This window comes from Pogona vitticeps, chromosome 2, assembly GCF_051106095.1.
Source record: "Pogona vitticeps strain Pit_001003342236 chromosome 2, PviZW2.1, whole genome shotgun sequence".
Lineage (NCBI taxonomy): Eukaryota > Metazoa > Chordata > Lepidosauria > Squamata > Agamidae > Pogona > Pogona vitticeps.
This window is the reverse complement of record NC_135784.1, coordinates 148,351,045-148,377,615: the sequence shown is the minus strand read 5'-3', so window position 1 is coordinate 148,377,615 and position 26,571 is coordinate 148,351,045. Positions and strand designations below refer to the sequence as shown.

Below are 26,571 nucleotides of genomic sequence, written 5' to 3'. Positions count from 1 at the left end.
AATACCAACACTTGAATAAGGAAAAGACCAAGCTTACCTTAGAAATCTTTTCACTTAAGAGCTACATAATAGAAATCCGCAAGAGGGGCTGGAAGGCTCAGACTGATTAGCACAATCAAGGGACAACCTCAGACGCTCTGGACAGGTTTGTGGCTGGTTGCCCTTTGGGCTAACGCCTAACCTAGTGGCATTGAGAAGAGGTGGCCAGGTTTTGAGGCGAAGGTGCCAGAAGCGCCCTGCAACTCCCTGGTGAGCGTGTAACTCACTAGAGAATGATAATAGTGAGAAGGGACACCTCGCAGGGGACACCACAAAAGACTATGCCACTACAGTACTGTATTTGTGAAAAACGGTGTCCACCTAAAACGAAGCTCCAGCACAACAAAATATTGTTTGGCTTCCCCCCCTTCAGCTCTTGGAGCTGCTCAGAAAGCTGCTTGAGGGGGCTTCCCACCCCTCTGTAGCAAAGTGTTTGGGGTGGCAGGCAAGAGCTGGGAGTGGAGATTTCCATCTCCACCTTGTGCTGATGAATCAGTTCCATCAGTGGACGTACTCCATGGGATCCTACGGAGGACGTTTCCACTGTGTATTCATAAGATGCCGATCTGTGCATTAGGTTGCTTTATGGAAAACTACAAACCTATAGTTGAAATACCCTGATTCTTGTACTTGATCTATAAACCCAGAGTTAAAGCATACTGACCGAACTATCCACTGTAGTTCAGTCAGTATGTCCAGAATTCCCTAGCATGGCTACAGCTCTCCTATCCTTCCTCCCCCCTCCCAAAAAAAATATAAAACAAAATACGACACTTCCCAGGTTCCTTGGTAAGAACAGTTAAATCCAGTTGATAAGTTAAACACAGTCTTTTAGTTTACTGCTGTACAGTGGCCATCTGAGACACATGGATTTCTGTTAATATTTTAACATGACTTTTAAACCAAGCCAGGATGTGCCTGAGATTAAACCAGATATTAAGGGGAATGTGTCTTTCTTCTAATCAACTTAGTTTTCTTTTGAAACAGGCATTCCCTCATTAGCTCAGAATCCACAGTTGTGCCGGCTACTAGAAACAATATACCCTTGCAAATTATGCTTGTACTTAACCTGCCAGTGCCAAATCACAAAACAAAGCATGCTAAAGACGAAATATATAATTGAGAAAAAGGGTAAGTTATGATAAACTGAGAGAGCATCTGGGTCAGACGCAGAAAGCCCGGAAGAGACAGGTCACCTGGAGAACACCTTACCCTCTTGCATTGTCCAGGTGCAGGAAAAAGCCATCATCCCCAAATTTGGTGAACATCTCATAATGATGGCGGTCCATGTTGCCTTTGAAAGAGAAAAAGAGACATAGTTACTAGTCCCCAAGAGCTAATCCAAAACAACCACCTGAGGGCGTCTGTGCATAAGGATATATCCAAGGTATGCCAGATGTTCATAATTGCTTGGTTGGAATAAGAACACCTGAGCAAGAGACACTGATAACATAAAGAGCGGAATTGCTGCAAGCTTTTGAGTTGCAGTGAATTCTTCTGGCTGGATGTTCAGGGCGTAGCTACACAACTGATTCAGTGAACATCCACTGATTTAGTGTGTGATTACATAGGGAAATAGATTGCAATTTGGTCTGCTTGTAGAGAGGCCCAGTGCAATCTATTTCCCAGCGACCACACAACATAACAGAGAAATTCTCTCCAGCCTGACCCCAATTCATGCCTAAGACAGACCTTTTTTGCTCATCTCTAGAGCTACTCCTTTTTGGAGTGCTTCCCCAGTAGACAAGAAGATGCACTATAAGGGAGATTGCTTACATTACAGCGATTCTTTACAGCGTGATTAGATGTCTTGCCTTTGCAGTCATCAGATCACACCTTTACTTGTACTCTTATTTGTGGGCTTCCTCATAGACAGCCAGTTGACTACTCTGGGAATAGAATGTTGGACCAGATAAACCCTTTGGATCTCATCTGGCAGGGCTCTTTTTTTACTCAGCATACACTGATGTGTCATGTTCAGTTCTACAGCATGGGCTGAAGTCTTAGCTGACCTATGTCATGAGTTTGGAGGCATCTGTATGAGGTGATGTGCAGATGCTATGCTTTGAGTTCATACATAACATATAAGTTGATGCACTGAATGTCACAATGGCAACCTCTGGAGGGAGTTGTAATCCAAGGTCATCTGGAGGGCTACACCATCCCTACTCCTGTTCTCTGAGCTAGGACAGCCTTCCCCTTCCAAACTCCTTCTGGGCTACAGCTTCCATCATCTTCAGAAACCATGTTCAAATGGCACGCTACTTGGTGAGAATGGGAGTTGTAGTCCATTATACTTGGCAGAGGACTCCAGGCTGGGGTAAGCGTGGCAATGATGCCTATCAATGCAATCCTGTGCACATTTAATCAGAAGTAAGTTACTAAAGTATACTAATTGCTAGCGTGCTACGAAGAGTCGGAGACGACTTGACGACAGATGGTTACTAAAGTCACTTGGACTGCAGTCTGTTTTTTTTGCTGCCCCTTGTTAGCATTGCATTTTGCGGTCAAGGAACTGCCAGCTCTCTACAATCCAGCAGGAAACCACTATTACAGGGGAGGTTATTCATCATTATGGCATGTACGCAAGAATCTTTATGAAGACTGGGATTTGCAACTGTTTAATGAGCCTGAAGTGGCTAATAAGGACAAATCCTCCCTTCCGGTGGCTGAAGTGCTAGGAAGTGATATAATATGGTTCTCCTGATGATACCACCGCTTTTTATTGGCATTTTCAGGGCTGACAAAGTGGCAGTACACTCTCCGCCAACAGCAGTGGCATAGAAACCTTCCTAGATTATAAAGCTCTTAAAAGATGCTTGTGTTCCTTTTTGCCCTTAATCCACCTCAGATGATGCATGATGGGATGTAGCAGGAAAACAACCCCACAGAGTTACTTTTCACTGGATACGAAATGGTGTGCTCTGACGCATGGTTGCATAGATAGAATTTCTACAGTCACTGCTGGAAAAAGACCCCCTCTGGGCTTAAAACAGCTGCTGCCCCGGGAGGTGGGCAAACCTCGTAAAATTGCTTCACTTACCCACAAGAGAACATGGAGAGGCATTTTGTTGTAGTTCAAAAATGGGTGGGGTGGGGCATGAGCACTAGTCTAGTGGCGTGGGGGGGGGTGTTCCCTTCAGCCCTAGGAAGTGAGCTTCATTCATCCTGAGCAAGACTGAGATGCCAACAAAATCTAACAGCCTTGGCAAACGCCACCCCAAATCAGTGTCAGCATGGTACTGCAGATGTGGCTGTCTGTTAGTGTAATCCTATCTAATTAATTTGTTTATTTCATTAGACAGCACGCAGAGGTGGGACAAAATACTTTGGTGTCCTTGTGTTCTGGGTTTTGATGACATCCACTACCCTCACTTCCTACCGCTAGCATTGTAAGGAAAATTCCTGTTGGTTTCGGCAGCCAAGGGCAAAAGAACCCCAGATATCATGGGGTGAACTCTTCCCCCTCCCCCTATCCTGTAACCACTGTAGAGAGGAAATTTTCTACATGAAAGTCTTAATTCTTTGGAAGACTTATACTGTGGTGGCTGCAGAGTGATTCCCCCAAGGAAATGTTTGCAACCTCCAGGACACCTTATGGCCTCCTCCCCCTGGAGGTCAAGGAAATAATGGCAATGACAGCATGCTACTATTATCATTATTTAAAAGTCTCCTTTTGGAGACTTCTATAAGCAGCAGTTTTAATATAAAGCAGGTCGACAGGCTTACTCCATCCCCCAAACCTTAACCTTCTCGCATTTGTTTCACTCATTTCTTCGTTTGCTTGTTCATTTATTTGCATTTGACATTTTCTGATATTTTTGGATCTGATATAGTAAATATTTACCCTCCTGGCATGCCTGCTATAGTTGTCCTGTCCTAACATATGCATTTCTGCTTTGTAAAATTCTCATCAAAATAAAAGCAAGAAGATACTCCTGATGTGCTTTAGTACTACTGGGTAAGGACTTGGAAACGAGTTAACAGAATGTCGGAAATATTAACTCTTATAATGAAGGGAAGAGAGCCAGAATAAATAAAAAGTATTGGTATAAAACAAAAAAGGTGATATGGGTTTACCAAATATAAAGAATTATTATTTAATTAAGGTTTATTGGAGAAATTATATATAATAAAGGTTATTAACCAGAATAAGAATATTTCATGGCTGAATTATATGCAGTTAGAAAGATGGACTAATTAATGGGTAAAGAAATATAACAAAGGTAGAGACTATACGAGGTATGAACAATTTCTATTATCATATGAAGACATTCAGATGACTGATTCACTAAAGGGTACAGTGAGTAAAATTTATGGATTCCTGCTTGACTTAGAAGAAGAAAGTGAGAAAGAAGGATTGACGTTAGTGTGGGAACAAGATTTTGGAAAAAGAATAAATGAGGAAGAATGGAGGAAGATGTGGAAAATGAGGGTTTTAAGATGTCAGTGAGAATAAGAGAAATTTTTTTAAAATTGGGCTTAAGATGGTATTTAACACTGACAAAATTAAATAAAATTAATGCTAGTTACCTGAATGTCTGTTGGAAATGTGAGAAGGAAATTGGTACATACTTTCATATGTGGTGGGAATGTGAAAAAATACAAAGATTTTGGAAATTAATCTTTAAAGAACAAAAATGACATATGTGAAAAAGATATAGAATTTAATCCTGAGATAGCTTTGTTATCAATATTTGAGAATGTGGAATATGATGACTAAAGAATTGATTATCAATTTATTAACGGCAGCTAGATTAATAATAGGTAGGCAATGGAAATCAAAATCTGAATTTCGAATGGATAATTGGTATAATGAAATATGGAATATAGCTATAAATGATAAGCTAACTTGTAACTTAAAGGTTAAGAAAGGAGAGTTGAAAAAGAATAATTTTTTATGATATATGGGCAGACTTTTGGAATATGTATTAGCAAGAGGAAAAGGGAAAGCTCCAAATCAAGAATCAATGCAGTTCTGGAGAAGAGGACAATAAAGGAAGAAAAAGAATATAGATGGAGGAAGAAGAGGATTATTACAAGAGCTCCCAACTATGGTGATGGGGAACACAGTTAATTTGTATTTTGGTTTATGTATTTTATGTTTATGTTATAGTTAAATAAAAAATAATAAAGGAAACATTAACTCTTTATCTGTATTTACCACTGTGTTCCCAGGCCAGCTGGAATCTACACAGCAAGGATCTTTTGCAGTCTTCCAGAGAGCATATCAAATTAATGAGATTAGTTGTTATCCAGGTGTTTCCCACATACCTATTAAGAAGTCAAAGATTGCCATGTCAATGATATTGAGTAGCCGGCTGCCACTGCTGTAAGGATAAATCTCCTTCACTGTATTGCAATAAAGTGGATTCACTTCCCATCTGTGGAAAATATCAAAGAGGACAGTGGTTGGACCTCAGCACTAGCACTTTCCACATTCATTCACTATATTTGAAAATAATTGGCACCCAGTGTGGGAAGTAACTGGCAACCTTTTATTGCAACAGCCTATGGTGAGGATATCTAAAGTTTTTTTGAGCCAGTACCACTCTTCTGCAGTGGTGGCCATGTGCTTCCACACTATCAATGCACCCAGTCGCAATCTGTCTTGCCTTGGCAAACAACAAGCAAACGGAGCCATATGGTTGTAACTGAATGTCTGCTCCTCACCTCATAACAGCTTGCCTTTACCCACCACTTTAAATCTCAGCCCCAACACAAACACTTAACACTTTGTAATGTTCCATTATTATGCTGAAAAAGGTATCATATGTTGAGCTCCTAAAAGTTACTATTATACTGTGATTATGAAATCTGCTGCTAGTAATTACTTCATGGGTACCAATGGTATTCAGGGAGTAAATTTAAGAGGAAAAGCAGGGCTAAATGCGGTCGTTGTCTAGTCGTTCAGTCGTGTCCGACTCTTCGTGACCCCATGGACCAGAGCACGCCAGGCCCTCCTGTCTTCCACTGCCTCCCGGAGTTGTGTCAAATTCATGTTGGTGGCTTTGGTAGGCATGTTCAAATGCCATGTTGTGTTACATAATGCAACACAAAGTAGTACTGGACTTATAGCAACTTTAATAGAGATTTCAAGGTATGTGCAATATTTAATGAGTGGTTTTACCAGTTCTACCTCTCCAGTGAGTTTTCATGACTGAGTGAACCCAGGTATTCTGTCTTAGTCTGTCACCCTGTCCACTCTACCACATTGGCTCATAAATGCCACAAACACCTACATAAGCATATGGTTCTTTTCCTCAAGAGCTTCTGTGGCATTTGCCAGGATTCCCTCCACATTGTCTAGGATCATTGTCAGCCACTGTCTCATAAGTGAAATAGGATGATGGCCTTGGGTACTCTACTAGACTTAAGAGGCAGGTGAATATTTTAATTCACTGCACCAGCGATGGCACTAGAATGGTTCTGTAGCTTGATTAGCTTAAATACAGTTTGTTGCCCATAATAGAACAAATGGCCAAAAATTTACAAATGCCTCTCCCAGCAATAAAATTATGACTACAACCACAATACCCCAAATCAGCTGCTTGTGGCGTCCACCTCACTTTACCTAACAGTAGGGCGAGTCATGTTAAACAGACCAAAGTCCTCTGTCAACATAGCCAGAGAGACACACTGACATAGTAGGCCTTAGTGTCTGTGTGCCTTTATCCTTCTGTTTGTTGCACAACCCCTCATTCAACTGACCTGCTGGCCCATGAGGGAACTGCTGTGGAGACTCATAAGTGCTCCAAAACCAAACAGCTTTTCCAAAGGGAGTGGGGTGAGAGGGTCAAAAGTCCCATTGGCTGCACCCAAAGGAGCTTTTCAAATCCTGCCTTGGTGCCACAGAGAAGAACAAAGAAGTCACCAGTGACCTTGCCTTCTTGCCCTGTCCTTATCTCTAGGTGATTAGCCTCTGGAGGGTTGGAATTCTTTCCTGAGTTCTGAGGCTTGCAAGATGACCTAACTGCTCGGTGTGTGTGTGCTATGTTTGCTTAAAGCACCACCCCCCAGAAAAAACCCAGCTAGTGCCCTCCAGATGCTTTGGTCTACAATTTTCATCCTCCCGCGATAAGCAGCATGGCTGGTCATGCTAGCTGGGGATTAATGGGAGCTGTATCTCAAAGGCACGTGTGTAGGGAAGGCTGGATTGCAGTAACATAACAGAACATTTCATTAGCCCATAAGGTTCCTATGAAGGCCTATTCTCTACTATTCATTGTAACCAACATGTTTTCAAAATCCATTCTAGCTGCTGGCAACGAGTGTAGGGATGAGTTGGTTTTTTTTCTGATAAAGGGAGCAGCAGGTCGTTTCCCAATGTTCTATAGAAGGGACAGTGCTGATATGCTTGCTAGGAATATGGAATACGGTACTTTCACCTGTAAGAAACTATTTTATCTATTGTTAAGGACAGGGTTGTCTCTCACACAAAAGATTATCCCCCCCCCCCGGGTCATGACACAGAGGAAGGTTCTGCCAGCAAAGAATGCCAGGATCTCAGTCCCCCAAAAACCCTGTCCACTTTATCCCATCTCTGGCTGGGAGATTGTGTCTTTTCCCTGCCTAGGACTCACCATGGCCCAGCGCAAGGGACTGCATGGATGTGCAGAGGTTTTGTTCTAGCTTTTGTTTATATGGAAAGGCTCCTGCACACAGACTGTGCATTCCCTGTTTTGTACCCTCCTGCACACTGGAGGATACTGGCATTTCCCCCCACCAGGCAGACGAGGCAAGTCTTATAATGATATCAACAATGACCGAGTGCAGCAACTCCCCTGGTTTCCTGTTTTTGTTTTAAATACCACCTCCTGCAGGTTTCTGTTTGTTTGTTTCTATTTTTATTGCAGCAGAGTTCAGGAGGCCACTTCTTCTCCAGCTGGGAGCCTTCCGTTCAGTGCTAAGCTAGTAGAAAATGAACCACCACTACCTATCCCTCAAATTCCCGCAATTACAGGTGCAAGACATCCCTCCAGGCAAGCACTGGCAGAAAAGCAGGGGGAAATACATTGCTGAGGAATACGGAGTGGATGGCGGTGGAACAGGGGGAGTCAAATGGCTTCAAGTGAATGGAATCAAATTCCAAAGTGAGGCAACATAGAAAACATGAGGTCCTGCCTGTTTTGTGTCTCTCTCAGTGATTCCCTCAGACATCAGACATCCTCTTTCCCCCACCTCTCTCCTCTTCCTCCTGCTCTGCAACTGTGCCTATGCACGTGTATGTGTCCCATTCCTTCTCCACTGTAGAGGGCTTCCCCTGGAAGGTTTCACATTGGTACTAATCTACTAAAGCAGCAATGAAGAGGAACTGAGAGCCTCCCTGCTTAGCCTCCTCTGAGTGACTCCTTAAGATGCCCACTCTCTTTTTTCCTTCCTTATTTTCCCTCTTCCTCCTGCTCCAAAGCTGTGTGTGCGCACACTCTGTGATAACTATTATTAAAGCAAAGGAACCCAAAACAAAATAAAGATCCTGAGGGGAAGGTCAGTTTCTTCAAGGTTCCTGAAAATTTGTTTTGAACCATTCTTTGAGAAGATGCCAGTTTTCTCTGCCTCGGCCATAGTCCCAACAAAACCTGGTGTCCTTTGCATTTCAAGGGAAGCCCTTACAGGCACCAGTGGAGGATTTGCTTGAAATGGAACTACAGTAGCAGATTCTGAGACAATTTTTGTCCTTTTTTTGGGGGGGGGGGCGTGGCATGGAGAGAAAAAGGCAAAAGTCTAGTTCTTGATGACCCTGGAACTGTATAGAGTTTTTCAGCACCAGCCCAAAACGTGCATATTATAACAGCACTTGCTTGGCAGAAGGTTGGAAATGCTGAACTAAAACTATTATCGTCTCTGGCCAGCACAACCAAGGGCATGGGGTTCATGGGAACTGTAGTACAGCTCACAGAAAAGACACCAAGATGGAGAAAGCTAAAATCCAAAGGAAAACAAACAAACTCTTGTGTGTTGAGCAGGACTTTCTCCCAGGAATGTGTGCATTGCTCGCTTTTCCTAACCATAAAATAGAAATACTTACTGACCTTTGAAGGGCTGGGATGCTCCATAAAGAGCCCCATGGCATGTGTTTTAAAAGTACTGTATCAAACGGGAATTGCTATTAGGTAAAAAGAGAGAGAGAGAGAGAGAGATCCATTTACCCACTTACTCCTCTTTTCCAGCAAAGGTGTAGGATCGGATCCATGGATTGGGGACAGAGAGTCTTGGCGCCAAGTTGAGGGATGGCAGGAAAGCAGAGAGGGATCCTTCCAGCATGTGGGGGTTGCCGCAGACGGCATATTCCGTCTTGCACATATAAGGGCACTTGGCAAAGAAGCAGACGTTGCTGGCTATGGAGAGAACAGGACATGTTAACAGCAGCATGGCTTCTAGGCTTCCAGTCATGTCGGAGTGAGGATGATACATTCCCTTTTCCTGGTAATTCGACTTCAATGGCCCACTTCTAATGGGGCAGACCTCCCAACCAAGCAGCCTGTGTGTAAACTGGCACACATACAAATCATCTATGCCTTATTTCAATAGCATGTGGACTCTGCGAGAAACTGTAGCTTTCTCACAGAACTCTCAGATCAACCAGTTTCCATGCACATCTGCATGGGATGCAGTACATGTGTGTGCACTCACCACACCCCACTCTCTGTTGTGATACAACAACTTCTTTTTCAATGCAGCCCTCGATCTGCAGCACCAGGAAACAACAAAGCTTCTCCTTTGGGCACCCAGTACAGATGAAACTTACCTGGGGAAATAAAAAAGACACTTTGCAGGAGTTCGTTCTTAGTGATCTCCAATATTTCCTTTGTTATGTTAATCATTCTCCCAACCACAGGAGGGACACGCCGAAAATCGAGTATTCTGGAGGGAGAGAGAAGTGTTTGCTCAGACTAAATGTAAGAAGCAGGTCTGTTTTGCTATGAGAGAGGGGGGGTTCATCACTTCCATTCAGTTTTAAATGAACACACTTCCTGAACCAGGTCTGCTCAACTCATCCCTCATGTTTCGTAATTTATAGCGTAGGCTTCTACCCAAACAGGGTTGCCCTCTTAGGACATCACAGGAATTCAGGGCTGGACATACACATAAGCCTGCCCCCACCTTCCTCCTTCCAGACAGACCTTGGAAGGTCCATAGTGGAAGGTCTATAGTAGACCATAGAGGTGTGTGCAGTTGAATGTGCTTTACAAGTGTCTCTTCAGGCCTCTATCTGCCATCTGAACTAAGAAAGCACGCAGCACGCAGCACGGGAGGGAATGGCTTCAGGACAGAGGGACTCTGAGAGGAGAGTCCTTGTGGGCCAGATTGAGACTGGCTGCAAGCATTATGAACTGGAACGAGAGCTTGGGTGCTTGAAGTACTTTCCTCCCCCAGCTTCCCTATTTCCTCTGAGGTTAGCTATTACCCTCACATAATTTGGGAAAGGAATGCTTTTTCCAACCCCCTGCTCAATGCAGGAATACAAATCAAAGGATATCTGCCAGGTGCTTGCCTAATTTTCTCGTCAATACCTCCAGTGTTGGAGCACTTGCCACCTTTTAAGGTAAGTGGTTCCATTGGCACACTGCTCAGTTAACAGTTAAGAAGTTTTTCAGCCTAAATTTGGTTTCCTGTAACATGAGCCCATTATTATGCGCCCTGCGCTCTGGAATGATTGAGAACAGTTCCTGTTCCTCTTTTTTATGACTACCATTCAAGAATTTGAAAAGTGCTATCATATCTCCCCTCGGTCTTCTCTTCCCAAGGCTAAACACACCCAGTTCTTTCCATTTTTCCTCATAGGTTTCCAGTTATCTGGTCATCCTTGTTGCTCTCCTTGGAACTTGTTCCAGTTTGACAACGTCCTTTCCAGATTGCGGTGTTCAGCACTGGACACAGTACTCCAGATGAGGCCTAATCTCCGCCAAATAGAGGGGAACTAGTATCTCATGGGATTTGGAGATTATACTTCTGTTAATGCAACCTAAAATAGCATTGGCCTTTTTTGCAGCCACATTACATTGTTGGCTCATACTGTATTCAGCTTTTGATCCACAACAATTCCAATATTCTTTTTACTCGTAGTATTACTGAGCCAAGTATCCTCCAATTTTTAACTGTGCATTTGTGTTCCCCCCCTAAGGTTTGCACTTATCCCTGTTCAATTTCATTTTTTTTTGTTTCCAGCCTATTGCTCAAGTCTATGAAGATATCTGTGAATTGTGTTAATACCTTCAGAGTATTAACTAATTCACACAAATCTCATAAGTATTTGCTGCACTCTGTTATCCAAGTCATTAATAAAAGTGTTGACGAGCACTGGCTCAGGACCGAACCTTTTGGTACCCCACTTGTTACCTCCTCTGTTTGAGAAGGAGCCATTGATAAGGACTCTGTTTCATTCTGTAACCAACTGTGCATCCATCTGACACTTGCCTTATCCAGCCCACAGCTAGTTAGCTGCTAATCAGAATATCATGAAGCACTTTGTCTAAGGCTTTGCTGAAATTAAGATATATTATGTCTACAGCATTTGAGGGTGGTTTAGTCTTGAATAGGCAGTTAAGAGTCATTAATCTGACAAAATATCTGCTCCTCATTTGTTGACATGAGCTGATCTAGAGGCCTGAGTTTTTGGACTCTTGAAGGAAGGAAACTGACTACAGGGATTGTCATGAAATGTATTCTCACTTTCAAATTCACCACTACACCACCATCTGCTGGTTCAAAGTTTCCCTCCCTTGCTCTAAGAAGATTATTATGTAGAGATCAAGAGTTTCCCCCTATGAGTAGGTATCTATAGCTGCTAGGCTCAATGGCTATGCACAGTATCTCTGTATCAGCTGGTGTTTACCTCTTAATACCAGGGTTAAATGAAACAACACTCTTAGCTTCTGTAAATGCTGGGAGACCTCTTTGATCTAGCAGGTCCTTTCACTCAGTGCTTTACTTTATATTCCCAGAAGCTTTGTTTTGTGTTGATCAGTGAAGGATAAGCCCAGGTTTTGGATGAAACTGTCTAGGTTTTACATCTCTTCAGAAACTATGTTGTGGGAGGAAAAAGCTGACTATTGGCAGGTTGTATGCCTGATCCCAAACGTCTAGTTTGAACCTGCCTCTTCTCCCCCACCCTTTTTGCTGGTGAACATGAGCAGAGCAAGTACTGTAGTTCCATTCATGGAATCAGTCCCATCCGAGCATCTGTTTGGCCATCATGAGAAACAAAACCCTGGTCTAGAGTGGGCTTTTGTTCCTAGCATAGCTTTTCCAGCTTGCAACATCTTGGAAGATCCTTCAAAGTGGGAGCAATTTCTCCTGTCTAGGCTGATGCATTCCACAAAATTTACAAAATGGTGCCTTGGGGCTTATTTCCTCAGCAAAACAAAACATCATCGGTTAGTGAGTCAGCAACCACCAGGCAGACTGACTAAATACTGGCACAGATGCCTCTTAACATGCCCCCAAGACAGCTGGGAAGGGCTCTTTAGCTGGTTGCTTTCTGAACATCAAAGCCAACAAAGAAAGATACTGCCTGGGCTCCAGCTCCAGCTCAAAGGAGCCCCCCCCTCCCCGTATGTCAGGCACTTGACAGGTAGCAAACCCAGGAGGTGGGCGGAGCCCTTGCCTGCTGCCATCTACATAGCTACTGCTTGCCTTTTGCTTAGCGGGGAAACATCTCACACACACCTGATCAAGCACCTGAAATTGCCCAGTTCAATTCTCAAGTTTTGTTTAATAAATTGGATTCCAAAATTGAGATAATTGAAACCAGTGGCATGCAATGTATCCTGTGGAGGTGAGATGTCTATAGAACAAGGAATACTCTTTGAAAATAGGACGTGTCTACCCCACCAGGCTTCCTCAAAGGTATTGGACTACAACACCCATCACTTGCAGTAAGCACAGCCTGTGGCCAGGATTGATATATTATAATCGGACACCTTTGTAGGACACCAGGATGGGAGCACCTGACACACGCTATTAGAGCACGTCATTTGAGAACTCCAACGGACCATTCAATACCAATGAAATACTATTTGAAAATGGGGGGAATGTGCCATTGGAAAAAACGGTTGTTGTATGAGCATCAACAGCACCCACGCAGCTTTTTGGAGGCAAGAGTCATGTCTGAAAGGCATCACTAGTATGTTCTCTGCTCCTTTGGGCAACCACAGGTCTATGCCATTTTAAAAAAACTAATTATAGATTTTTAAAGGGTTATTTATATTTACGGTTTACTTAATGCCTGTTGTATTGCCTATTATTTTTGAATGATTGTTTTTTTTCCTATTGGGGTTTGAGAGTTGTTAAGTTTTAATTTTGTAAATCACCCAGTGTACTGCTTGCACTAATGGGGCAGTATATAAGTTGACTGACTGACTGACTAAATTAATAAATGAATGAATGAATCCGACAGTGCATGTTTGCATACGAAATTCTCCTGTGCGATACAGAGATGACATATGGTTTCACATAAGGTTGCCAGGCCCCAACTCAGAGAAAACAAATCCACCTTCAAATTATCAAACTGATAATGAGGCACCTCTGGGCCCACCCCCCGCTTTGTAGGGAAAAGGAGAACAGCCTTGTAGTCCAGAGAACCTCTGGACAGCCCCCCACTCTTTGGTATTCCACTTGGGCATCTCCCTCTGTTCCGCCTGCCCCATTCATCTGGGGGTAGAGAAACCATGTTCTCACATCCAAGAGAGCAGGGAGCAAGCGGCATGATAGGACTCGAGGAATAAAGGCTAAGAGAAGAGCCTAGAAATCAGTACCTGCTGATGACAATGGAAGAAACCTGCACACAGATGGAGAAAGGTTTCTGAACTGTTCACTGTCTCTGTTTCTTGCAAGGGAGTCGGAAAGTGTGCCTCTTTGGCCGAACTCCTGTCTGTAGCTTAATCCAAGCCAAAACGTTCAGTTCATTCCTTCTTGGTAAGCAAAGCAGCCCTGCCATGATGCAGCAAGCCAGGTGTGCACACAACAGGGACGCTTAGTTTACTAGGGAGGAAAAAATTCAACAGTTACAGTACAATTTGGCATATGCTAAGCAACAGGATTTCAGCCTTTAGATTAGTGGCTAGACAGAGGTAAACAGGCCTATGGTCCCATCCTGTACAGATCCTTTTAAGTTCAGTTCGAGAACTCATTAAAGTCATGATCCAGGTGTCTAGATCCCCTATCATAAACAGTCTCTTCTTTTGACATGCATGGAAGAGGCAGTGTGGTATAGTGGACAGAGTAATAGACTAGGACTCAGGAGACCTGGGTTCAAATCTCTGTTCAACCATGGAGACTCCCTGGTAAAATCACTCATTACTATTTGACATATTTTGAAAGTACTTTTAGAATTGCCCTGAGTCAGATGTGACTTGACAATGCTCTACAGCTAAAGAAGGAACGAGGAGCCCATCAGATATACTTACCTATCCAAGTGGAAGGCAGCAATTTCTGCATTATGTCGTTGAAAGTCCACAAAATAGAAAAAATCTTCAGGAGTTTCCTCATCTCGTTTCTGTCTGAAGGAAAGCTAGGGGTTAAGAATGGTAGCAACTGATGTTGTCCTTGGGCTCCAGAAAAATATTTCACAATTAGTACAAAAGGATACGTGCTGATCCTCTGATCGATTTTCATTCCTCTGTTCCAATGGCTGGGACAAATAAGGTTGAAATCACCTCACCCAGCAGCACCTTAGGGCCAAACTGAGTCCACAATGCCATTCATGCTGCTGTGTGAATGGTGAGCAACAATACAGAGAGCCATCTGCCTTTTGTAATTGGCAGCTACAGATCCAGCGCATGATGGCAGCAGAGGGCAGAGAAATAAATTCCCCACAACCACCATCCTTGACCATATCAAGAGCTCTGGATCATTTTTCTTCCATAGTTTTACTTAAGAAAGAAAGTAAATCATTTTTAATGCAGAATTGCCAGTCATATGAATAGTGAGGCAATAGTTTGTCTCATCTTGGCCTGTTACAGGGAAATCTCTTGATTATTTGGGAGGAAATTCTTCAGCAGAGCTGGAATAGCTCAAGGGGTTCGAGCACCTGGCTGGACTTCCAGACCTGGGAGTTTGATTCCCTGCTGTGCCTCTGAGGAAAAGCAGCTATGTGGATGATTGGGCTGTGTGCCCGGTCTTCAAAAACTGCAGTCTCAGACAGCCACCTGAAGGAGGGACGGTAAGCTACTTCTGAGAACTTTACAGTTTGAAAATGTAGGAAAGCTGCCATAAATTGGAATAATAATAATAATAATAATAATAATAATAATAATAATAATAATAATAATAATAATAATAATAATAATAATAATAATAATAATAATAATAATAATAATAATAAATGTATTTGTTTATTTATTTATTTATTATTACTATTACTATTATTATTATAAAACACCAGGCATAGTCAATCAACATAAAAACATTGACTGGTATTATATAGCAGATACAAGTTTTAACCAAAAACCTAAGTATCTGTTAAATATAAGTGCTGTATGTATGTATGTATGTATGTATGTATGTATGTATGTATGTATGTATGTATGTATGTATGTATGTATGTATGTATGTATGTATGTATGTATGTATGTATGTATGTATGTCTACAAATTGTTTGGCCTTCTGAAAACCCACTGCCCACCACCTTAACAATGAACCCAAATATTTTCAGGCAAAGTAAGCTTACCTCATAGGTTTGAACATGGCTTTCCCAAAGTCCTGGAACCGCAGAACGAGCTTCAAATGAACTCCGCTGGGCTTGACAACTGAGAAATGAAAGAATTATTTATCCCATTTTTTTTTTTACAAAACTACTTTTTAAGAAGACAAAATGCTTATTTAGTTAAACATGCTAGTTTTGCTAGGGCATTTGTGTAAAAACAATAGGCCCTTTAACCAGCAGAAAGGGCGTTGTGCATGAGTGATTGTGAGCATAAGCCATGTACACACAGTGTGGTTTTTGCAAAGTTTGTTTTAACATTGATAGACAGCTGAATTGGGCAGGAGTCAGTGCAGAAAGACAGACAGTTACTTTGTGGTTAGAAGGTGATCTCTCCAGAAGAGCATTCATGAAAACTGCAATCAACATGCAAAGGAAATCTTCCTATTGCTATTCATCAAACAAAAGCAAACTAATTTGCAACCTGTAAAGTTGTGATAAGAAAATAGGGTAATCCAATGTCCTTTACTTCTTGAGGCAGCATTGCTTCTAACTGCAAAGTCACCTTCTTATCTTTTCCTGCCCTCAGCCTTTGTGATTGGTCTTTCCCATGTGCCATCTATAAAGCTGCCCTGGAGGGCAGAGATTGTGTCCAGATCATAAAGAGATGTAAAGGGCTGCAGAGGGAAGGAGAAATGGTTGAAGATCACCTCCCCAAGGTATTATTAAAATCCCTCTATTCTCCTAAGAAACAAGGACTCTTGAGGTACATCGATCAAGACAGGTAACAGAAACAAAATACATTCCACCTACTTTGTGAACAGTCACAGGCACCTAACAATGCTTTCTCATCCTGACTATAATCTGAAATGAAAAAAGAAAAGAAAAGGAATGAGATTCAGAGCCATTGAATAGATCTCGAAAAAGAGTTTCATGCAGAGACAGCCCAATCATCAGCCCGCGTGGCGGACCAGTGCTACCATTTGCCATAATAGGTATGCAGGGCTGCTCCTACCGTTAGAACCACATGGCAGTTACTGGAAGGATGACAAGAGGCAGGGTGGTGTTGCAGGAGGGATCTTTATGTGCCAGGCAATCTGCCCCCTACCTTTTAGGCTGCCCATGGCGTGGAAAAGGGAATTGTCGCACCATCAACGTAGATGTAAGGTTCTTCAGTATGTAGTACTGTTCAGGGAGAAGCATTGTTTTATCCTTGATCTTAAGCAGCAAAATGTCTTATGACAGCCTTTGGTGTGCCCTGTCATGCCAGTAATGGGTGTTGCAAAGGATGTGTGCATTATAATTTTTAGAAGAACAAAAGGGGAACAAGGACAATCAAGAATATCCTGGGGAGAATGAAGGGTTTTAAAACAGCAGTTGAGCTTGAATCAAGGTAAGAACACCACGGGAAGTTTTGGCCAAGTGATTTTACATGCAGATAGATCATTTCCAGCAAGAGTTACAGGCTCTCTCCGACGGGTTCAGGATATAATTGCGAAAAAGCCCAGTGAAAGTTAAGACTGCTCACTGAGTTATATGATAACGTATCTTTTGTATCGCAAAAGGACTTTGTGATAAGTCACACTTTCTTGTGTCAATAACAGTAGAAAATTCCATCAAGGACACTGCTGGAGATTTTGGCTGAGAGATTTGTCCCTCTCCATGTGTCCCCAAGATCTCCACCTCACAGTTAAACAAGCTGGCAAGTGTCCTGTGTGTGCAAAAGGTGAGTAGATTCTCTCTTGCACAAGTAACAGAGAAAGTAGAATGGTGTGGTGAACAGACCCCTTCCTGTGTGGTTCATAGCCAACAAAATAGGGGCATATGTGCTTACAGTGCCTCTAAACTCTGCCTCTAAGCAGCATCCTTGGCCACAGCACTACGCTTCCTTTTTCCTCCAGGTGGAACTGCTTTGCCAGCTTTCTAACAAATGAGGCAAAGATGGAATTAGGTTGGATGAGCACTTAGGGCTTGGTTGCACAGCTCAACTGAAGCAGGAGGGAGCGGGCTAAATAGGGTTGCTTAAGATTGTGTAAAGGTCCAGTATGCCATTTGGTGCAATCCTTGCATCCACGTGGCATCCATACATCGAGTGACTCTATTTGGCCTACATTCCTAAAAAAACAACAAGAACAAAAAGAAAAAAAATCTTCCTCGTTGCTCCCTCCACTCTCCTCCTTTTTCTGGGAGGAAGCTTTCAATTTTTTCTCTCTCAAAACAATGTAACACATCAGTTCTGTTCTCATAGACTTTTAAAAAATTGTTTTCTTCCTCTTCCTCTCCATGGAGGAGCAGGGAAAATGTTTAATTCTGCATTTTTGTGAAGTGGTTAAACTGTCTCCTTATGCCACTTAACAATATTGGGAAATTGAAAGTGGAAGGGAAATTTAAAGCTTCAATCTCTGCTTCGGTTCCATCCCAGCAATCACATATAATGTAAATGAATTCAGAACGGTGCGATTCTACTTGTACCATAAAAAAGAGTAGCCCCTGACTGGGACCCATAAAAGTGCATATAGGATTGCCCTGGGGATGGGCTGGTTCACTCTGGCACTTAAGTCATCTGATCACCAGCAAAAGAAGTGAACCAGTCCATCCCCATAGCAGACCAAATAGTAGGGCAAATTCCCTTCTAACCATCCCCTAAATAATACAAAATTGTTAGCATTAGTTATGCTAGTAACCACAGAGACTAGAACAAAGTAACATTTCTTACTTTTTCTTCTCATTTTGTTGTGAGAAAAATCTGGTGCATCCCGTCTCTGCCAGTTGGTTATTAAATAGACAGGATGCTTACTTTGCTAGAAATCTGACCTGATTAACTAAGCATGATTCATAAAAAATTAGATTTTCCCATGCATGCTGCAAACTAAGGGACAGATTAACTATCATGTTAATTAAATAACACAGCTATGGTCTAATTAAAGACGCCCCTCTTATGTCGTGTGGCTATTTGGGAATTTCCTTGTGTAAAAGATTTTGTGGTGCTCTGCCTACATGCCCAAGCATGTCCTGATGTTCAACACACAGGAGCGACTTGGTCAGTAGAAAACAGGAGAACAATGGAAGTCCTATTCCCTCTGGCAGAAGAATTTCATGTTCTTGTTGGTGGTTTGACCAACAAGTGGCACACAGGAGACAATCTGTATTTGGCAGCTTCCAGGGACATAACAGATGACATGCAGAGGATTGTGGGAGGAATTCTGCGTCTTATGTTTTATGTTTGGGTTTGTGACCACCCTTTATGCGGATAGGCTTTTATGTCTCAACGGCAGCAGGAGAGAACATACGGTTTCCAAAATGTTCACTTTTAAAGTGAGCACCACAGCTGTAGAACCATCTGAAGAGGCTCGCCTCTTCACAGATCATCTCCACTGGGTGCCCATTTCAGGGTGAGAAGGCCAAGAAGCTGTATAGCTTACTACCCCTCTGGCCTTTATCTCAGTGGCCCAGTGGTTAAATCTCCCCGCTTCTGCATTCTACGCCTGCCTGCATGCTCAGCTCCTTTTGTTGTTTCCCCGATGAAATCCCAGCACAGGATGGAGGCTCCAACATAGAGGATGGGATCCAACATGGCATCAGGTGAAATGCTCTCATGAACAATTGCACTTTCTTCTGCTCCTTTTTCCCTGCTGCCCCTCCTCCGCAGGCTTCCAAAATCTCTCCAGGAGGACACCCCAGTATTGAGGCAGGGTCTGACAGAGGCAGAAAGAACTGCTCCCTTGCCTATGCCATGAAAACAAAGTCAGCAACAGCAGGATTTTACTGATGCACTTCCCCTATTACGCCACTGCCAATTTCTCTTCCTATTCAGTGGGAGAGGTTTTAATTACTGGTTTCCTCTTCTTAGCACTTTCCTTTGTGTTCTTTTTAAACAGTGTGGTGTACCATCAAAAAGGCAGCAGGAATAGAGGAAGACCAAATATGAGATGAACTGACTACATAAAGGAAGTCACAGCCTTGAGTTTGCAAGAGCTGAGCAAGGCTGTCGAGGACAAGACGTTTTGGAAATCCCTCATTCACAGGGCCACCATAAGTTGGGAGCAGCACAATGGCACATAACAACTAACAACTGTCAAAAAACGGAACAGAATGATGGAACACGAGCAACGTTCACTCCCACTGACCTTGTGGAAATTAGGTAAGACTTTTCAAGGTGCAATTAACAGACCATTCCTCTCCAATCCGCCAGGCACAAACCCGAACAGTTCAAAACCAGGACTGATTAACCACAGATTCAGAAGGAAAACTTACCAGCGCTGATGGTGTTAAGGTCATGTGTGTCCTTGAGGAGTTGGTCAATAGCAGGGCTGGACCGAGGATACAGGGCCTGGCTATTAATGCCCAAGTGGAACTGGAGCCAGCTTGCCTCCTGCTTGAGCTGCATCAATGAGTCCAAGGTTAGGTTGCGCTCCTCTCTGTAAATCTTCTGCTTCCTGAAATACACATAACAAAAGGAGGTTAGGGTTTTAAAAAGCATGCAGAAGGAACCCCATCAGCTTGAGTGCCACAGCAGCCGTCCCTTGGAAACCTTGTTACCATGAGGGCCATCTCTGTCTGAAAGCAACAGTAAAAGGTGGCCTTTTCCAGGAATCGTGGGAGTGTGAAAGTTGAGGAAGTTCACAGTGGTGGGCCCCAAGCCTAAGGAGTGTTGGTTTGCCCTGTCAACAGCAAGCCTCAGTGAGCAGGAAGAAGGTGAGGAGAAAACCTGGCAGGACAAGTGAGATGGCACAAATTGGTGAGCTTCCCATTGTACCTGTGGCATGGCAGCCTTTTTACACCATGAATACCTGAGTAAAGATCTACTCCCGACTATCCTAAAGTTGTTTTTTTAACTGGGCAGTACAACGAGGACAAACGGAGGTAATTCTGCCGCGGCTGGGAATCAGAAAAACCTGGTACTGTACTGCACATCACAAACAGATCTCCTTCTGGACCCCATCTTGCCCTTTGCCCACTTTTGGTAGCACAGATGCAACCCCACAGGCTGCCAGCCCTAGGGGTCTTGGCCTAATTTCGGAAGGTGCTTCAAAGGGGATCCATTCAGGCTTCTGGCAAGATCAATCCACCTCCCTTCCCTGGCAGCCCAGGATATCAAGATAAAGGGAAGTCTTGATGGATACCCCAGATTCCTCATCCATGCCTGGGAGCACAGTAATGAGGTTCTCCTTCTTGCAGCCTCTTGAAAATCCTGATGGGCTTGTCAGAGTTGCCAGGGCTGATGGAGAGGGAACAATTCTCATTTCAAAGACTGGAGGCTCCACGGGGAATGTTATCAGATATACGATTCCATTCTTTTCAGATTACTTGAGCTCAATACAGATTACATTTCTCTGCTGCACCTGGATGCCTCCGATTGGTCTGCTGGCTTATCCATAATGTCAGAGATATTGTGATATTGAGGTCCAAGACCACAGCATATGTAGCGGATACAGTTGGAAATCAGTGGCAGTTCAATATACAGTGGATATAAAAAGTTTACACAACTCTGTTAAACTGTCAAGTGTCTGTGATGTAAAAAAAATGAGACAAAGATAAATCATTTCAGAACTTTTTCCACCTTTAATGAGACCTATGAACTGTACAACTCAGTTGAACAACAAACTGAAATCTTTTAGGTGGAGGGAAGTAAAAATAAAAAAACTGAAATAATATGGTTGCATCTGTGGGCACACCCTTAAACTTAATACTTTGTCAAAGCACCTTTTGATTTTATTACCGCACTCAGCCTTTTTGGGTATGAGTCTATCAGTATGGCAAATCCTTGACTTGGCAATATTTGCCCACTCTTCTTTGCAAAAACGATCCAGATCTGTCAGATTGCAAGGGCGTCTCCTGTGCACAGCTTTCTGCAGATCATCCCACAGATATTCAGTCGGATTCAAGTCTAGGCTCTAGCTTGGCCATTCCAAAACGTTAATCTTCTTCTGGTGAAGCCATTCCTTTGTTGATTTGAATGTTTGCTTTGGGTGGTTGTCATGCTGAAAGATTAAGTTTATTTATTATTTATTTATTCCTCCTCATGTTCAACTTTCTAGCAGAACCCTGAAAGCTTTGTGCCAATATTGACTGGCATTTGAAACTGTTCATAATTCCCTCTTCCTTGACTAAGGTCCCTGTCCCACCTGAAGAAAAACAGCCCCAAAGCATAATGGTGCCATCACCACCAAGCTTCACTGTGGGTATGGTGTTCTTTTGGTGATGTGCAGTGTTGTTTTTGCACCAAAAATATATTTTGGAATTAGGGCCGAAAAGATCAACCTTGGTTTCATCAGTTCATTACACTTTTCTCCACTTTTTTGGGAAACTTCAGATATGGTTTTTGCAAAATTTGGACGTTTTTGTCTGTAAGGAAAGGCTTCTGTCTTGCCACTCTACCCCATAGCTCAGATATATGAATAATATGTCACATGGTTGTCACATATACCACACAGCCAGTACTTGCCAGATATTCCTGCAGCTCCTTTAATGTTGCTGTAGGCCTCTTGGCAGCCTCCCTGACAATTTTGTTCTAGTCTTTTCATCAATTTTGCAGGGAAGTCCAGTTCTTGCTACTGTCACTGTTGTGCCATATTTTCTCCACTTGATGATGACTGTCTTCATTGTGTTCCATGGTATATAATTTTTCACCTTATATTGCACAGTGATATCCAAAATACATGGACAGATGTATCACACAATGAAAAAAACCCTACATCAAGGTTACATCTGTTTTTGATTATATGAGCTGCAGTTCACAGATGTTTATGCCATATTAAACTTTTTAGTCTTTGAGGTACCACAAGACTCTCTGTTCGTTTTCACTAGGTACTGAATATGTAGTGTGAAATTGTTATACTGTATATGTGTATCTCCATAATTTTAGAACAGGTTGTAGAAGTTTTGTATATAACATTTCCACAACGGAGACAAACAGACCATCATCCCAGGGTGGGGCCACAAAGAGGGTTAAGCAAAGTGGAGCCCTGCAGGCATTATTGGACTGAAACTCTTAACAACCTTTGTTGGCATAGCCAGTGGTCAAGAGTAATGGGAGTTGTAGCCGTAATCTCAGGACTGCATATAATCTCAGGCTGCACTGCGGTAGAGTGTTTAGCATGCTAGTTAATTCAGGGCAAAGACATAGGATTTTTCTGCTGCCAATCACCCTGGATTTGTGTTTGCCAAGATCTATTTTTTTATCCATAAAAACTGAGATCACAAAAAAGAGCTAAATTATTAAAATATGTGGTCAAACCCATCTAGAATATTACCTAGAAACATTCCCCTCTAATTCCAATCATATAAGGAAATAATTGTGAGGAAATGGTAGTCTACATATAGTCAAAAGTGTTTTCTGCTATATTATTACTTTGGCTATTTGAGAACCGATTCCGGGAACTGAAAGGAAATCTTCGAGGCTCAAATGAAGCCCAGGGCGGTCATGTTGACTACTTTTTTTCACCTTAGGGGGACAAAGTCCAATTCGCAGTCTCAAAAATAGCCGGAGTCCTCTTCTGTATGCATATACAGAATTGGTCATGGTTAATGGTGGTTATCTGACGAGCGGGTGGGATACATCTCGGTTGCATACTCAGAAGCGTGACCATGCATACAACTACAATATCTGATGGCATCTTGTCAATTAGCTGCAATTAGCCATGGAAAGTTGCACAAACAACAGTGGGATTTTAGCCAGTATGTTTTATATATTAATATATTAATCAGCAGAGGAGGGCAAAAGGGGCTTTAGGAGTGATGTCAAAATTTAGAGGACAGGGGGTGAACATGTGAGTAACCTATTGATACAGTATTTGCTACGAGAAAGATAGAAACCCCTTTGCTATACATATTTATGTTGCCTGCAATTCCTCCTCCATGGGCAGAATGAAACCCACAATAGCTGGTCTCAGTGTGGAGCCACTATGGCTGCGGTGTGTGCAGACCAAGTGTTCCTTCCCAGATATCCATGCTCTCCCTGTATATGAGCACAGCATATGACCCAAACTTAACCAACAGGGCAATGAAGCTTTGGCCACCCAATGGCTAGTTACAGCTCTGATATTAATGGCTGTTATACTAATCAGTGCATGACAGTGGCAAGCCATTGTTGGCAAACTTGTAGAGATGTTTGGTTTATTTTTATAATGTGGATTTGGCTCAGTCATTCTTAAGCTGCTGGAAATGTAATGGGTATCTATTGACGGAGCACAAACATGTCACCATACTTGCCAAACAGGCAGCAGAGTTACTGACAAACTAAAATGGCCTAAATTACATAGTGCCTTTTTGCTCTTCTAACCGACAAACCAACCAGACCATCTTTCACGTCAACCTCATTTACAATCTCCTCAGTCTGGCCACACGAAACAGATGGCATGGATCAACCAAAGGAAAAGAGAGAGCTAGTGCTGGTTCTTATGGGCAGCTGTGAGGAAATATATGCAAGAAAGTGGAAGAACCACTTTCTAAAAGAGCGCTGCTTCTTTGTCCTTTCCTGCCAGGAAACCTCAGGACGGGTACCCACGTCAAGAATTCACCAATATATTTCAAGATATAGTCAGAACACATAATCTGTGTATGCATGCACGGGTATGTGCATGCAATACTTTCGAGAAGAATTCAACAGGAAGTGAGCAGAATTAAAAGAAAAGCAGGCACTACAAACTTCTTGATCTTTCTATAGCAGTGGTTTCCAACCTTGGGTCTCCAGATGTTCTCAGGCCAAAACTCTCATAAGCCTTCACCACTAGATATGCTGGACAGGATTTCTGGAAGCTGTAGTCCAAGAACATCTAGGGACCCAAGATTGGGTCTATAAAGGCCCCACCCACACTTCCCTGCAACATTTGTGTTTCTTAGCTTGAAAATAGCCAGGTCCTTCTCCTCCTGTTCACCAATTCCTCTTTAAACAACTCAATCCCTCAAAAGCCCTAGGAGAAGACCTCATTCCACAAATGCTGTGGGCCTTATGTCACAAGGTAGACTTCTGCATGTGAGACAGGGCAGAAACTGTACAAGAAAACATCACCAGCTGTAAACCATAGAAAACAGAAGGGAAAGTGAGGTATAAAGCATGCCTGAGGAATGTTTAGTTTCTAGACGTCCTTGACCTGTAACTCCCATCAGCTATAACCATTACTGTATAGCCCATGGGGAGACATCAAGCCAGTTCAACAATATCTGGAGGACCCAATGTTTCCCATCTCTGGGATAATTTCTGTAACACAGCAGCAGAGACATTTATGTGTGTGTGCATTATGTAACCCCCCCAATTCTCTCAATTGACATGTGGTGACCATGATGCCATGAGTCACCACAAGCCCTGATTCTATGCAAGCCCTGAGTGTACTGGGTGTGCCTCAGAGATTTGAACAGATCCCACCAAGAATCTTCTGCAGCGCAAGTGCTTTCTCTGCAGGAGGTATTCAGCAGATAAATCAATGTAATTCCCCCCCACCAAGGCAGAATATTTTCAAATTAGAGAGGTAGCTGCTAAGAACAATGCTCTTCTGAGAGGCTTTATTTCATGGCATTTGGAATTCTAAGTGGTGTGTCTGCTCATTTTTAAAAAAAAATTAAATTTAACTGTGGAGTTTTTTTTTTTAGGAAATGAAGCACCTTCCTCATCCTAATTGTTATTATTACTACTATTATAATTTATCTTGTCCTCCTTTTGGAATCCTTTTGGATTTCTATTAATGTCACCAGAAGATTTCAATACCCTGCAGTCAGTGCCTAGCTTTTAAATAAAAAGCCCTTGAAGAATGGATGTGGTAAATTAATGGTGAACATATGAGAAATGCCAGCCTCAGGGTTTCACTGAACTATGCGATGTTATCCACATCCTGTTTCGGTGCAGGCCAGCCTTTGGAGAGCATGGAAACATATGCGCGCTCAGACACATGGACATTAAATTGCAGCCTATCTCAGATGGGAAGAACCTAAAAAGGATTAGACATCCCATTGATTTCAGTGGGCCTTCTTTAAGTACAATCAGGTACTGCGATCCCATGGAAGCCGGGGAGACTCTTGTTGAGAACCTCAGATTAACACATTTTGTCTGTAATCCTACACTTGTTCACCATGCAGTTAAATCCCTTTGAACTCTCTGGGCACACAAATGTAAAACAGTAGTGTTACTGTGATGCAAGCTTCCACAGGCAAAGGCCTGCTTCATGAGATGCATGAAAACAATGGAGATGACACGAGTTTGTATGTATGTGAGGGAAACTGTTTGCAAACTGAAATTAAAAGATTACCAAATTTACACTGCCAGCAAAAATAGCAGACAGGAGCCGTCCAATTGCAGACAATGTACTTCAATCCTTAAGGGCTGACAAACCCATAGAAATAAATCCAGGAGCGTCTAGCCCTAAAGGCTCTGCTCTATTTGCATGGCACTGCATGCAAGATGATAGTTACCACTAATAACTTAAGTCCTGAGTCAGCCTGTAAGAAATCATATACTTTGAGGACCAATGGTCTCAAATTCCACCTCACCGATTCCCTGCGAGATGCCATGATGGATTACAACTTCTCAGGGGAACTACTAGATCAAAGTGAAGATGAAGCTAACCAGGGAGAAGAATGAGGAGAAATCCTAAAGAGGGGGAACCAGGAAAAAAAGAAACACCAAAAGAAGAAGAAGAAGAAGAAGAAGAAGAAGAAGAAGAAGAAGAAGAAGAAGAAGAAGAAGAAGAAGAAGAAGAAGAAGAAGATTGAGAGAGGAAATAGGGAGCGAACCCATGCAGATCAAGGGCCTGAAGGATGAACACATGAGAGGAAGGTAGAGGAGGAAGAGGTTCAGATTAATGCCACCAGTGACCTCAGGGAAAAGGTTCATCAGATAGATATAGAGGGACTTGAACAGCCTGAATCCCCAGGAGATGGGGAATATGTATTTAAGG

At 42.6% G+C, this 26,571-nt stretch overlaps 1 protein-coding gene across 4 annotated transcripts in view; it reads right to left on the bottom strand.

Moving 5' to 3' along the window:
* The window catches only part of FAM20A (FAM20A golgi associated secretory pathway pseudokinase), a 50,025-nt gene that overhangs the window by 7,093 nt on the left and 16,361 nt on the right, over positions 1-26,571 (bottom strand). For 2 of the 4 annotated variants that reach the window (XM_072990786.2, XM_020791293.3), the window contains exons 2-9: positions 19,937-20,118; positions 16,496-16,546; positions 15,710-15,788; positions 14,448-14,540; positions 9,788-9,903; positions 9,197-9,377; positions 5,314-5,423; positions 1,252-1,333 (exon numbers count right to left, since the gene is read on the bottom strand). In XM_072990786.2, coding sequence (XP_072846887.2) covers positions 1,252-1,333; positions 5,314-5,423; positions 9,197-9,377; positions 9,788-9,903; positions 14,448-14,540; positions 15,710-15,788; positions 16,496-16,546; positions 19,937-20,118 — 894 coding nt within the window. Of the gene's footprint in view, positions 1-1,251; positions 1,334-5,313; positions 5,424-9,188; positions 9,378-9,787; positions 9,904-14,447; positions 14,541-15,709; positions 15,789-16,495; positions 16,547-19,936; positions 20,119-26,571 lie in introns of all 4 variants that reach the window. The other 2 variants (XR_013541084.1, XR_013541083.1) reach the window with 2 other exon arrangements.